At 37.0% G+C, this 15,352-nt stretch overlaps 1 protein-coding gene across 1 annotated transcript in view; it reads right to left on the bottom strand.

Annotated features, from left to right (window-relative positions):
- Window positions 1-15,352, bottom strand: part of CACNA2D3 (calcium voltage-gated channel auxiliary subunit alpha2delta 3) — a gene marked incomplete at its 5' end in the record, with an annotated part of 625,719 nt that overhangs the window by 200,384 nt on the left and 409,983 nt on the right. The window contains one exon of the mRNA XM_081319069.1: window positions 6,655-6,733. Coding sequence (XP_081175195.1) covers window positions 6,655-6,733 — 79 coding nt within the window. The remainder of the gene's footprint in view (window positions 1-6,654; window positions 6,734-15,352) is intronic.

Genomic DNA, 15,352 nt, shown 5'->3' with positions numbered 1-15,352 from the left:
CCTATAAAGCCCTAAATGGCTTGGATCCGGGATATCTGAGGGAACACCTGCTGCCGGCATCAAGTTCCCTTCGTCCTGTGCGCTCCCACAGGGAGGGTCTCCTCAGGGTACAGCCGGTAAAAGATTGCCGGCAGACAATACCCAGGGGGAGGGCCTTCTCAGTGGGTGCGCCTGCCCTCTGGAACCAGCTGCCCGTGGAGCTTAGGACTGCCCCCGACCTCCGTTCATTCCGCCGGGACCTGAAGACCTGGCTCTTTGAGCTCTCTGGCCCAGGCTGATAATTTTAATTCTAATTTTAATTGGTTTTTTTTTTTACTTTTTCAGGGACTGTTATAATCTTTTTAATTGTTTTTAATTTTTGTATTTCTTGTTTTAATTACCCTGTTAACCGCCCTGAGTCCTTCGGGAAAGGGCGGTATACAAATCCAATTAAATAAATTAAATAAAACATATGAAGAATGGTTGCAGGATTTGGGTTTGGCTAGTCTAGAGAAAAGAAGGACTAGGGGGACATGATAGCAGTATTCCAGTATTTGAGAGTTTGCCACAAAGAGGAGGGGTTCAACTTATTTACCAAAGCACCTGTAGGCAGGACAAGAAACGATAGTTAGAAACTAATCAAGGAGAACTAAGGAGAAACTTCCTAACATTGAGGACAATTAACCAGTGGAACAGCTTGCCATCAGAAATTGTAGGTGCTTCATCACTGGAGGTTTTTAAGAAGAAACTGGACAGTCACTTGTCTGAAATGGTATAGATTCTTCTGCTTGAGTAGGGGGTTGGACTAGAAGACCTCCAAGGTCCCTTCCAGTTCTATTCTGATTGATTGATCTCTTACATAGCCCAGTTATCCATGCAGAAACCTCATCTATGGCAGCATAAAGTCCTATGGACACAGCCACATAACCACACACTTCATTCTTCAGGTCATCATGAACTATTGGAAAACAATCCATGACTCATTTTATGACAACTTGCTATACTAAGAATAAAGGAAATTTGCTTCAATAATGTTTCACATTACTGAAAGAGCTTGAGTATGAAACAAAAGGGACAAAACGTCCAATTCAAAATCATCATGGACTCTGTGTCATTTGCAGATTCAAGCACTTTATTCATTTTCCAATTTTACTTTTCTGCCATAGAATGGATTGTCTACATTTGGACTTTCCTGAAAAACTGAAGTTCAAGCTTAATCATAGGGTAGATATAATGCAGCTTAAAAGTTATCTGCATTTTTCAAATAGAATCAAATCTCAAATAGCTGCTTTTTCTCAGGTCGCATTCTAATCTGAAGATGTTAACTAATGTATTAACTTAAAATATCATGGGCTCTCAGCAATTTTGAAGAATATATGAACACCAATAATAAAATCAGAAACTATATTAGCAGTCTGCTTTCAGAGTGCATTTTGTCTTTTAAAAAGCCAACAAAGTGACTCTAAACTCAGCAGGAAGCACATGGGGGCATCTTACTTCAGAGTCACTTCAAGACAAATACATGGCAAGTGTAGGTGAACTTGTTTAGTCAGAAAATCATATGGAGAGAGGTTATTTCTTAAACCTAAGCTGTAGAGGGTTTAAAGGTAATAACCCACATTTTATATTTCATCCAGAAAAAAAAACAGCTGGCAAAGGCAATGCTTCTAAGGACAATGAAGCTTCTCTGGGTTCTTCCAGAGACAAATTTAACTGTTGAATTTTGTTCCTACCGTACTTCCCAAACTCGACACACAGGTCACCTTATACACAACATGTTATAGTGCTCAAGGTGGGACACTACCAGCATAAGAACTGTGCTGTTAGTCTGTGTGCTGAGAGTGATGTTCAATGATACCCCAAAAGACCACTTGTCAAGATTTGATTTTTTCCAAACACCATACTGGTGACCTGATGCATTTTTCTGAGCCCTTTTCTTCTGAGTTATCAAAAATGCTTGATATATAATTCATAATTAGACAAACTAACTTCAAATAAAACAGGTCTGTCAAATGATTGTAGCAAGGTACACTTTTTATTAAGATGCACTTAACAGTGGTTCTTTTGTTTGTGTCAAGTTAAAACATTACAGTCTGCCTTTGTTTTTACAGCTGGCAAACTTTCAGTTGTATTTGACTGCTAATCTAGCCCTTCAAACCTGGTATGCTGAACCTCTGCAAAACTTTATTTGAACATTGGACAATCTTGGTACTATCTGCAATTTCATCTCCCTTCAGGCTCATTCTCCTCCAGGCTATTGGGAATATCACTGTAAATTCATTAGCTATTCTACAGCAGTGTTGGGATCTTGACTGTTTTAATGTATTTCAAATGGGTTGTCGCTCTGCCTCATTAAGCTCACGCTCTCTCAAGATATGGCCTATTTTTTTACAAGAAAGTTGGAGCCAAGATAGGAGGTGGAGGTCTCATGCAGCATGGTGTAAATTTCTAATGATCCAGTTCTGGAGAAGAGACCTCATACCCTAAAACCCACTCACTTGGAAATCTTGTATAAATCTTTCATCTCTGCTAGGTGCTTCCAAGGGGAAAATCACCACAAGGAAAATTGATTTTGGGGTCAATGACCTCTGTGACAGCTACACGGTTTGACTTATCCATCTGTGCTGGAATTAAAAGTGTATTCCACTCCTTCTCAGATTCTGCAGTCCAATCTGCTGGGCCCTCGTGTTTTTTGCAACTATTATCCTTCACTCCCCCAACACCCCAGAACCTAGCAATACTGTAAGTGATCAGGGTAACCTCTTAAAAATATAATCCCATGAGTGAAGAAAATATGCTAGAAAAGACATTGTATAGAATCTGAAGATATCAGTTCAATTAATGTCTCATGAAGGACGCCAGCTTCTTCTTCAGGTAAATGTAGTCTATGTGTTAATAAAAGAATTTTAGAAGATGCTGATTTAGATAGATAGATAGATAGATAGATAGATAGATAGATAGATAGATAGATAGATAGATAGATAGATAGATAGATAGATATACAGTAGATACAGATATAGATATATAGATATAGATAGATAGATCTAGATCTAGATATGTGTGTGTATGTATATAGATAAAGATATATATAGATACACACACACACACACAAAGTATTAGAAGTGTGGTACTTAGGTTGTAAAAGTGTCAAAATAAGTAATTCATATTTACATGGATATAGCACCAGGAAAAAAAGCGTAGATCTTAAATAACCAAGGAAAAAATTAAATTTGGCAAATATTAAAAAGAACCATTTTTTCTTAAAATAAAAAGGCAGAAGAGAAAAACGTAATCAGATGAGGTTTGTACTTTTTGGGAGACCTACACATGCTATGTCTTAGAGGTGTAAGTTATTTTCATCTGAATTATAGTATTTAAATACAGCTAATATACTTCTTAATTCAATGTTTTTGGTTACTTTTATCATATTCCAACTTTGTTTTGTCATCTTAAAAAAAATCAATTTTCAAGCATCTTTTGGAGGACAGATCAAAAGATTTTGGGTGGCCAAATCAGACAAAGGGAAGTTTCATTTCACTCTGGTCCAACTCACATGGCTCCTCCACTTATTTGTTACCACACTACAATGAATAGGAAGCAGCCCCTAAATCACAACTGCTACTCAGTCTGCTAGGTACAAAATAAGCACCAGATAGTCACTGGGAGCAGGCATGCAAGTGACAAAATGTGCATGCTTTAACTTGCATACTGGTATCAAATTTTGGGACAGAGTATGTAATGAGTATGTGAGGTCGTGATTATAGTGGAGCTTATTATAGATGCCACGGACTACCAAGTAGAAAAAATTATCTGGGGGTTCTCAAAGATATCTACTGAAGGAGAGGAAGTCCCAGAAGGCATTGTATTCAAAATCCCAAGCTAAAGGATTTTGCTGGGTCATCACAAAGTGTGAATACTAAGAAAACAGGTGAATAACCTTCTGATATATTTCCAACTTCTTCCGATAATTATTAAATCATAATTTTCAAAACCTTACATGGGACCTTTACACTGAGACAATTAAAAATAAGAACACAAAGACAAACTACCTTCCAAGACTACAAAAATATGGGACAGAACAAGATATCATCTTTTGGCTTGATAACCAATAATGTATGAGTAGTGATTGAGCAAGACTCTTAAAATCAACCATTATGAAAGGAAGTGCCTTTTCGTGAACAGATGTCCTTAGATCTTTATAAAGTGTGGGTAATGTACTGTCTGAAAACTGAACATGCTTTGGAATTTGAAAAACTTGCTTCAAAGAATTCTTGTACAATGACTAAGTCTAAATCCTAGTGTGCAATATTAGCTGATTAAGACAAATCTTTAAATAGGATAATTTCCATCAGATGGGCACCAAGACTGGTTAATGCAGCAATGCATAACTAAATGCATATACTTCCAATGAGTCATTTAAATGTCATGTGGCGTGCACACATACATAAGTGAGAAAACCTTACTACAAATGTAATGACAGGCAGAATTGCAGAATAAGCAAAGCATTTTTATTATTTTTACATCATGGCACCATAATATGTGTTTTGGAATCACAGTTCTGTCATTATTTATCAAGAGATACATTTGCTTTAGTGTTGCCTGATGAGTTCTGTGCAACACTGGAATTTGTTATGGCTGCACAATCTTTAGAAACGTAAGGATGAACTAGACCAAACACAGATGCTTTGTAGTCAAGAATTTCCTATTATTTTAAAATCAATTAAACTCCCCCAAAGCTGCAGTAAAACCTGATGAAACAATGTTAAGCAAGACAGTTTTCACCTACTATCTCTTTGCAGTAAATATTCAGGCATTCCAATTTGTGGAGTTAAGTACATCATATAATGCATGTGTGTCTATATCTAAATGCTGGAGAGAGACCAAGAAAAAATATCATCTCTGAATTTGGGCCTTGCCTTCTCTCTTTAATATGCAAAAATATCTATTTTCCTTGGTAGGATTCCTTGGTTTCTCTATGTAATTCAAGAACTAACTTCCTTCCTTCCTTCCTTCCTTCCTTCCTTCCTTCCTTCCTTCCTTCCTTCCTTCCTTCCTTCCTTCCTTCCTTCCTCTATTGCTAAATTTAATTTAATTATTTTATATTACTTATTTCTCTTTTCCTGCAGTTCAGAGTTAAAAACAATGTCTTACTAGGACACTGATCTTGGTTTTCATTTTATATTTAGGAGTGAGTTGATACTCAAAGTCTGTTATTTTCTTGTTGTCACAATTATTACAGGGGATGTTTGAATTTGGTAATGCTACATTATTCAATTTTAAACAAGAAAGCTGCCAAAATTGAATATTTATATTATTCAATATAGGCAAAATACAGAGAAAATTATCAACTAACATCAAGATATATAAATTATGTTTTAAACACAAGTTTTATCCACTCAACCACCTAGGACAGGGGTGTCAATCTGGTAGTCCACGGGCTGGATGCATTATGTGCAGGCCACACCCACCCCAGCTCCGCAAAGGCAAAAAATGTTACGATACGTAACAATACATCACGTGATGCGATCGGGTTTGATACCCATGACCAGGAGAAAAGGTTTTGTCAACTATTTTTCACTCTAATACCTGCTTAGGGAAGACTTGATTTAGCAAGATGGTCTGTAGAACTGGCACTAAACAACAGATATTCCTGCTTTTTTTCTCCTATACCAATTCCACTTCCTGATATCTGGGATCAGCAGAACCTCTCCAGCAAATAATCGTATTGATGTTTATTTCAGTGGTTGTCAACCTCAGCAATTTAAAAATGTATGGATTTCAATTTCCAGAATTCCCAAGTCACAATGCTGCCTGGGAAATTCTAGGATTTGAAATCCAGACACCTCAAAGCTTCTGAGGTTGACAAATATTGGTTAATTTTACTGGCAGAGTAATTTACTCCCAGGCAAACATACATAAATGGCAGTCTTGCAGAGTCCATAATGGGCTAAGTTTTTAGGCTGCAGAATCAAAAGTAGCACAATACATTATAAGCTAAAAACCAGTTAGTAGAGTAATGACAACTACGTGATGTTGATAGAACAACTCCATTTTCCTTGTAAACAAAATGCATTTTTTATACAAACAGTTGCATTTTACTAAAATGCTTGTAATAGTTCCGTTCTTCCTATCGAGAAAGAAGCAGTGACATATAGATTCCTCATAATATTGTGTCCACAAAGTTAACTGGCCTGGGATGAAGAACCTGGTCCCAAAGTTCCTTGCTTACAGGTGGTTCTTGAGTTACAACCACTCATCTAGTGATCATTCAGACTTGCATGGTACTGACCAAGAGAAACTTACAACTAGCCCTTGAAAATCTGTCCTTCTCGGAATTCCTGTGGTCATATAATTGCAGTCTAGGCACTTATGCCTGACTCCTGATTATGACATTGCAGCAAGTCATGGTTATGTGACAGCAAGTTCTGATACTATTCCATAAGCAAAGTCAGTGGGACAGCCACTGTAGTCACACAAGGTTTTCACTTAACAACCCACCACGTTTCTTGCATAACCATGGCAACTGGAACTACTATCGCTAACTGCTGTAATCATGTGACATTGCATTTTACAAACATGTTCTTTAGCAACAGCAATTTCAGCATTTTGCCAAGTCATTAAAGTTCCAAAAAGAGCCAACCAGTGGAACATATTTTGCATAGAAATGAAACCTACCTTTGTTGGCACAAGCCATCCATTTAAGATTATCTGCAAAGGCAGCTTCTCTTCCTATCAGGTAGGTGAAAATGCGAACCTGAAAATATAACTCTGGATTATTTTAACAGAACTTCATTTACAGGAAACACATTTACATAAAACATTCAATTTGTATTAAGCAGGCAATAGCACCAGATAAAAATACCAAAAAAATTGCAAACACATTCTATTGGATTTTTCTTTTGAGCTGAATAAGCAATAATTTCACACACTTATAGATTTTGGTAACACACAAAGACAAATTTGGCATTTTCTAAAATTATAAACAAATGTAAATGAAAAGGTATGATTTTGGAAGGTTAACATGAAACCACATGATAATGTAGCACTTTCCACTGATCCCAAGCTTGCATTTAATTATTGTACTGCCACAAAAGACTACTGCATAAGTGGAAACATGAGGCAAGCTACTGGTAAAGTTTCTATCTCTCAAATGTGTATACTGAGTTAATACAGTAATACAGATTTCCCACAATAATAATACATTATTTCAACCAAAGGAGCTATCCAACACTCTCTGTTTGTGAGAGGGTCCATCAAGTCAAACCTTAAGAGTTCCAGTTACATGAGAAAACTCAAAATAGTTGGAAGCATAAAATTCAATTGCAGTCCAAGGAAAATTCAGGTAATAAATATCTCACTTCATTAAAAATGACATATTTTTGTTGTTGCTACTTATTCCTGACAATCATTTATTTGGGAAAATACTCAAGAGTATTCATCCAGAGCCTTCTAACTCTAAGTTCCCCAGGAAACCAGAAAAACCATCATCAGAGACAATCTTTTTACTTGAGTTGATTATTTTTTTATTTTTTTCCATGCAGTTTTAATGAATTTTTTTTAAAAAATCAAGTGTCCTAAACCCATCTTGAAAAAATGAAAAGATCTGGTGAGCCAAATCATCTTGATTTTATAAAATGTGTATGAATCAACGATGAAGGTTTTTTCCCCAATAAAAAAGGCGAATATACCCTAGTCACTTCAGTCTAAAGAACTGCAATTATGCATAAATTCAGCAGTGACAGCTAAATTGGGCAACAGATTACCAACAGCAACAATCAGTTCTGATCTGGACTTGTCTAACTGATTGGATTTTCATCTTGAAGGAGATAATTGGTGAGAGCACATGTAGCAAAGGGGTGGAGATAAGCATTCTGAAATTATTGCTGGAGATGGCGACTTTTTCTCTCAACCTGAGTCTATTAGACCTTCATCTCTTTCTCACCTTGTTTAACAACCAATTTATTAGAATTGGATGAATTGGCTAGAAGATTTGGGAGAAGATTTTATAGATTGCAAATATCACTCTAAATCCTGTAAAGGTTGTAAGGTTTTGAATTTAAAACAAGAGAAGCATCTATACAACTGCTAAATCTCTTATAATATCCTTTCCCCAATATACATGTTCAGAAATTTTTAAGATAATGAACAATACTACTGGAATTTTTACCATGTTTGCAATTATTGTTCTTATGAAATCTGTATCTCACAGTAAGATGGGCAGCAAACTAATTTAATAAATAAATATGTCATTTCTATGACCTTTAACTGGATGAAACATTGGGGCAACAATTTTGATCCAAGGTACTTTAAATTAGGGGTCCATGGATCAATACCAGGCCGCGACATGCCAGCAACCAGGCCGCACAAACAAACAAAGCCCCATCTGCAAGATGCAGGCAGCACACAAAACCATGCACCCTATGGTCCACGGAAAAACCTCTCTCCACGGAACCAGTCCCTGGTGCCCAAAAGGTTGGGGACCTCTGCTTTAAATCCTTATTGACCCACATTACCCACCCCAATGTGTCCTGACTCATGTAGAATCTCTACCACACTGAAATGCATTCCCGCCACACAAGCTCTCTCCAGTCCATATGACATCTTTGATGTACCCTTCTCACCGTGCATCCCTTTTGTCTCTCCCATACTCAATATTTAGTAATGCAATAGAAATTTCACTACCACCACCACCACCCTTAAAGATAGGAATCCAAAACTGATTCCAACTCTAACTTTCTCTAGCTGTTTTTCAGTTTGGTAAATCCTAAACTTAGAAAAAACTCCACCTCGTTGGTATACCCACCAATCCCCTGTATTGTTCTCAATCCATTACTCTAAGTGGGAAAGACTGGATTTTTTAAAAAGAATAAAAGAAGAAAATCAAGGGGGAGCTAACATTGCTTTTCCTACTTCTATGCTATTGAAACTGTCTAGGCTCTAGAGACATGCTAGACTTCTTCAGAGTCTCCATCTGTGTACTCTAAATTCAAACACAAGAAAAGATGAGGAGGATGGCAAGAAAGAGGTAGCCCCTGCAGAGATAAAGTAGATGTCCACCTTATTAATTCTGAAGCATATCAAATAGAAGTCAAAACAATTGTCCTGTGAGGAGAAGAATTGATTCTTAGTCCTTCTGATCAGCAGGCTGGTTCACTTGACTAACATAGATAATTCCTTGTGCAAAGCATTACCCAAAACCAATTTAGGGTGCTGCCACTGAAATAGCAGCATCCTGTCCCTTGTGCAGACTAGTATAATATTTCCCGCTGCCAGTTAAACTCTGAAGTGCTTTTCCTGGCCTATGAATCAATTTTTCATTACCTATTGCAGCTGTTACAAAGAATCAGTGAGCTAATCAACCAATGTCAAATCAAGAAGTGCTATAAGAGAGCTGAAAATCTTGCCCAACAGCAGCCAGATGGGCATTAAAACGTCTTCTATTCCTGGTTTTAAAAAGCAATAAGGCTCACTTGAAACATACTGTAGATCATATTGAACTGAGTCTGCCTAGTCCATACTGTATATAAACATTGGCATATATACAGTATATAGCCCATTTCTTACATCTTGAAATCATATTTTATATTGATGGGCAAGATGGATGACTATAATAGTTATTCTGAGTTTCATAGGAAGAGAAGAAACATATGTTTACCTCAAAGGTGACCAACACCATAGCAGGAATGAATCATCAGTAATGAAAACCTCTTTGTAGACTTGCCTACCCCAGGGGTCCCCAATCCCCAGACCACAGCTCACTACTGGGCCTTAAGACATTAAGAACCAGGCCATGGAAGTGGTGGGTGAGCACGCACACACACATATCGCCGCGATCTGAAAACATACCTGTTCGAACAAGCCGGCCTGGCCTGAGGGGGGATTGGTGGGGTTTTTTTATTATCATTTTATTGGGGTTTTTATTAATGTATCAACTGTTTTTATGGGCATGTATTTAATTATCTTTTAATTTTTGTAACTCTTGTTTTATTCTTGCCCTGTACACCGCCCTGAGTCCTTCGGGAGAAGGGCGGTATAGAAATATTAATAAATTAAATTAAATTAAATATCCACTTGCGCAAGACCGGGTGAGCACATACTGTACGCTTGCAGTCCATTTGCGTGAGTGGCAGGTGCATGTGCCTGCCTCTTGTGCAAATGGAGCTGCGCACGTGCATGTGCTTGCCTGCCACTCGTGCGGAACCATCCCCTCTCCCCCCACCCCCTACTGGCCCACAAAGCTGGAAAGGTTGGGGAACTCTGGCCTACCCTAAGAGATCTACTTCCTTTTTATACCCTTTCAGAGTAATCCACGTATATTTGCTCCCGAAGGTTATGTTGAGTTTGATTCAGCTTAACTGCTCACCTAAGCACAACTGCACTATTGCCAGCAAAATGTTTAATCTCCAAAAGGGAAGGAAATAGTATCATCAGATTTATATCCCCACCCCAGTACATTAATTGTCACCAGTGCTTATCTCAGAAAAGAATGTGCTGAAATACATTCTAAATATAAAGCAAATCAATCTAAGAGATTTATGGCTAATGGTCTTCTTTAACTTACACATACTCAAACAACCCTGCCCATAACAGAAGCAGAATAAGCTGAGCTGTAGCACAGAGGAAGATGGCCTAATGTGGCATCAAGCCAAATCACCAGAGAAACTGAATTCAAGTCATTAACATTGAACAACGGTCTACTGAAGGCTGCTATGAAAAAAAGGAAAATAACTGTTTTCTCCTTCTATCAAATATACATGTATGTGTACATGTGTCTATACCCACACACCTATGTGAAATACTAAATTCCATTAAAAATGTGACATTTCTTATTTATCACAAGTAGCACATTGTACAATGATTTCTTAACAATTTTTCACAATTAAGCCTTTGGAGGCAATATGCCAACTTCTTTATAATCCCAGAATTACAAACTTTCACCAAGCCACTTTTCAAAGTAGAAACCACAAAATGAATTGCCATTATAATTCCCATCACAATATAAACTTTTTTTTCTGGATAGGTTCCTGTTTTGCTTACTGGTCTTCTTGTTGAATTTAACTAGATTCCTTGAAAATAATTTATGCTTACAGGGCTCTTTACTTTCTCTGGTTCACCAGCAAACCTTATGTCTACATCTGCTATTAGCATATGATCTTTATTATTTGAAACAGAAAGAAACATGCAAAAAGAAAACAGAAAAAACCTAAGCAATGTAATCTACTAAGTATTAATATATTAAGTAAGTAACTTCGTTATTTACTGGTACCATTTTTTCAATAAAATATTTATTCTCATATTTCATATTTCACAAATTCCTTGTGTGTCCAATCAAACTTGACTAATAAAGAATATTCTATTCTATTCTATTCTATTCTATTCTATTCTATTCTATTCTATTCTATTCTATTCTATTCTATTCTATTCTATTCTATTCTATTCTACTCTACTCTACTCTACTCTACTCTATTCATATATCCTTTGTCCTTATCCACAAATGATAGCATTAATAAAGCATAGCCATAGATCATTTTACACCTACCTTTTATGTTAGAATAAATCAAGATATAAATCAGTTCATTGGTCACCTTTAATTATAGACCAGACTGGTAATCTAATCAATAGAATTAATTCTTAGACAGTTCAGAAGTAAAATCTATCCTCTATCATGGGCACATTTTACACCGGGCAATCTGCACACTTTAAAGGACACACATGCCACAATTAATTTCACTTCTGAATGATTCTATTAGTAAGCTACTTGTATATGGAAGCAATAAATGGGCTATATGGAAAGCATTAGACAACATCATTATTTAGGTGGGCTACTCTTTTGTGAGCAAGTCTTTCATGGTATAGGACTGGGCTCTCTGAGTGACAGTTTCTCCCCACTTACAATTTGGCACACTCTGGGCAAATAGATGTTGCTTTAAATAAGAGATGAGGAACTATGGCCCCTTTATGACTTGTGGATTTCAACTCCCAGAATTCCTGAGCCAGCCATGAAGTCTACAGGTCATAAAAGGGCCATAGTTCCCCATCCCTGCCTTAAATGAAACCAGTAGAATAATCAGTGGGTGTCTGAAATATACTTCCCTAGGCAAGCCCACCATTTAGCCAGTGTTGTCTCTCCCACCCTCCCCCGGCCCATTCCTACAGAAGTAGCAGCATACAGAGAGAGAAATCACTAACTTCTGAACAGCACTTTCTCTACAGCCTCCAACCAGGTCCTCAGAGATTAAAATCTAGGAAAGTTTCCATAGCTTGACGTAAGACTTTGATATATTTAAAGTAGAGTGGACTTATGGAAAGGTACAAAAAAGAAATCAACATTGGATGGAACCTTCCTGGGAAGCTTGGAAATTGTTAAATGGACTGTGCATGGGTACAGCAAGATCAAGAGATACCTTGAATATATGGTGATACTTGGTGATTTCTGCTTATGTGAATGTGGAGATCTGTAGACTACTACACACATGTGCATGTGCCCTCTGTGCCCTGTCCAATGTACTCCTGAGGACCTTATGACCTCATAACGGGCAGGCACTGGGCAGGCACTGCCTAAATTAGGATTTTACATATTTTAAAGTCTATGTTCTTACATCTGTACTTATACCTATGCATAACATTTTAATAATAAAGCTTGTGACATAAATAAATAATAATAGTCAGCCCAGCCCCTTAGATCTTGCATGTTGTTGGTGTCATAGCTAGGGGTTTACAACCCTAGCTGTTATAATGCTTGCCTTATGGAACATCATGCCCCCCAAATTAGTTTAACCCCATCCCATTAGATATTTTGAAAGGGCCTGATGTGTTTTACAGTAGCTCTCTTCAGTTAACTAGTATATATTATAATTAGTTAGCATACATATTAGCTAATAATTAATTAGCATAGTTAAACAGACCATATAGTTATCATTGTGCTTCTTGTTCATCCTCTTGAGCATCATTTGGCAGAAAGGTAATATATAGGCTTTATCAATCTTCAACATTAGCAAGCCATTAATCACACCTGTTTCCCACTCTTCTTGGTCCAACAAAGGGGGGTTAGTTGTCCACTTTAACAGGCCATATAAAATTGCCATAGCCAAACAATTTTCCACATTTAATGCATGACCCAGAATGAAAATTACATGGATCTCAGGTGCTTAGGAGAGATGCCAAAAATGAAATACCTTAATTTTCAACCTTAAACCTTAAGCTCTTAAAGACTACTATGGCTTGTACAGTTTAGTCTCTTGTGGAAAATACAGTGTACTGAGGAAGAAACATTAATTTTCCATCATGAATGCTGTTTTATGTAACTTTGATATACTGGACTACAAGCAAATCATGTAAGAAAACCAAGCATTAAATAAAGGTTGGCTTTATTTCAACTTCATATATCATATTTTATATCTATATCTGTGTCTGTAACTTTTACTGGCTTGCTATAATTTGGCATTAAAAGAAAGTTCAATTAATTAGTAATTGTTTTATTTTATTTTCACTGAACATTGTCTCCACAAGATGTTTTTATTGTTGCACCTTGCCTGAAATTAAATGACAGATTTAATTGCACAGGCTTCTATCCAAATCCTAGCCACGTCTTTTCAGCTAATTTGCTACCCATACAGGTTTGAAGGATTTGAAGATTATAAATTGCCATTATAAATTAGAAGTCTGATTGCTACATTTGGGAATAAATTCTGAAAAAAGGAACAGCAGCTGAAAAGACAGAAATTATTTATTACTATATAGTTTTAATTGCAACCATCCTCCTGGGGGCTTAGGCCTGCGTATCACCCTTTCTCCAATCCCCCACCCCACCTAGAGTGAGACTCATAACATGTCTGTGAAATAACTTAAGATGAAAGACAGTGATGAATTTATTCTTCCACAGTAGCTTCATGTCTAAGTTGGGAGTGTTTAAATCCAAATCTTCTCAATTAATTTTATCACATTAATTCTCCACTTCGTTGCATATTCTTTGATTTAGTATTTGGAGTACAGCCCTTTTCAGAGGTCATTAAGAAGAATGTGCTCAAATTTATAACCCAAGGATAGGATTGTATGAACAGGTACTGTCTTCTATACCACATTTGGTCTCTATTTAATTCCCCTCTTAATATCTTTGCACGCAGAAATAAGTACTAGAGAGAAGGAGTGTTGGTACCTATTGTGTGAAGGCTTCCTATGATATGCAATCCAGAATAAGAACTTTCTCTGCAGATATTCACACTGTATATGGGTACTTCAGAAGATCTGTGTGCCATGAACACTGTAGATCCAGGAAGAAAATGCTCATGAGGAATGGTTGGAAGCAATGAGCATATTTAGCCTAAAGAAGATGCAATGATTATGTTAAATAGACTATGGGACAGAATTGTTTAAAGTTTTCCCAGAAGATAGAATAGCAATACATAGGTTTAAATTACAAAATTTTCACTGGACATCAGAAAGAACTGCCTTGGGAGGTGGTGGATTTTCCTTCATTGGAACTGCTCAAATAGGGCTGAATGGCTATCAGTTAGGAATTTTGCAGTAATGCAATCCCACACTGGGCAGGCATTGGACTTTATAATCTCTTAAGGTTCCTTCAAACACTTACATTCTATGAGGTTCTAATGTACTGCCACTCCCTGTTTAAATATGAAATATTTATGAACTGCAATTAAATATTTATTAGATATTTAAATATTCAATCAATAGTCCATATGTGGGCTGTCTGGGGAATAAGAACTGTAGGACATCAGCAATACCGTATTTTAGTTTATTTTGAAAATTTGTATTGCACGATCCAACCCAAGCAGAAGAAGCCCCATTAAAACTGAGCAATCAGTATCTCCCCTTACATGGAAACACACAGACCCACAACCTCCCTTCAAAGAAAACATGCAGACACCTAGCAAAGAAAACTTAAAATATCCCTAAAAAAGTCACTTCAAATATCCCTTAAAAAGTCACACCAACAAACATAACTGAGATAAACAGAAAAGCACGCCAGACTGCAGCCCCCCCAAAAGGAAGGCCAGTGTTTGTAATAGGAGATTCTATCCTCAAAGGAACAGAATCATCCATCTGCAGACTGGACGTACAAACGAGAGAGATATGCTGTCTCCATGGAACAAAAATCAAAGATGTGGCTGAGAACCTAACCAACATAATTAAGCCTACAGATTACTACTCTTTCCTCCTCCTCCACATTGGGACGAATGACACAACAAACAACAGTACAGTACAATAGTGAGAGATTACAAACAACTAGGCAATAAGAAGTTAGGAGCACAAGTAGTGTTCTCATCAGTACTCCCAATGAAAGGCCAATACCCATTGAGGGAAAAAAGAATTTTAGAAATAAACCATTGGCTAAAGGGTTGCCAAGAAAACTTTG

Source organism: Vipera berus, assembly GCF_964194415.1.
Source record: "Vipera berus genome assembly, chromosome: 2".
NCBI classification, from domain to species: Eukaryota; Metazoa; Chordata; class Lepidosauria; order Squamata; family Viperidae; genus Vipera; species Vipera berus.
This window is presented reverse-complemented; position numbering and strand designations above follow the sequence as displayed.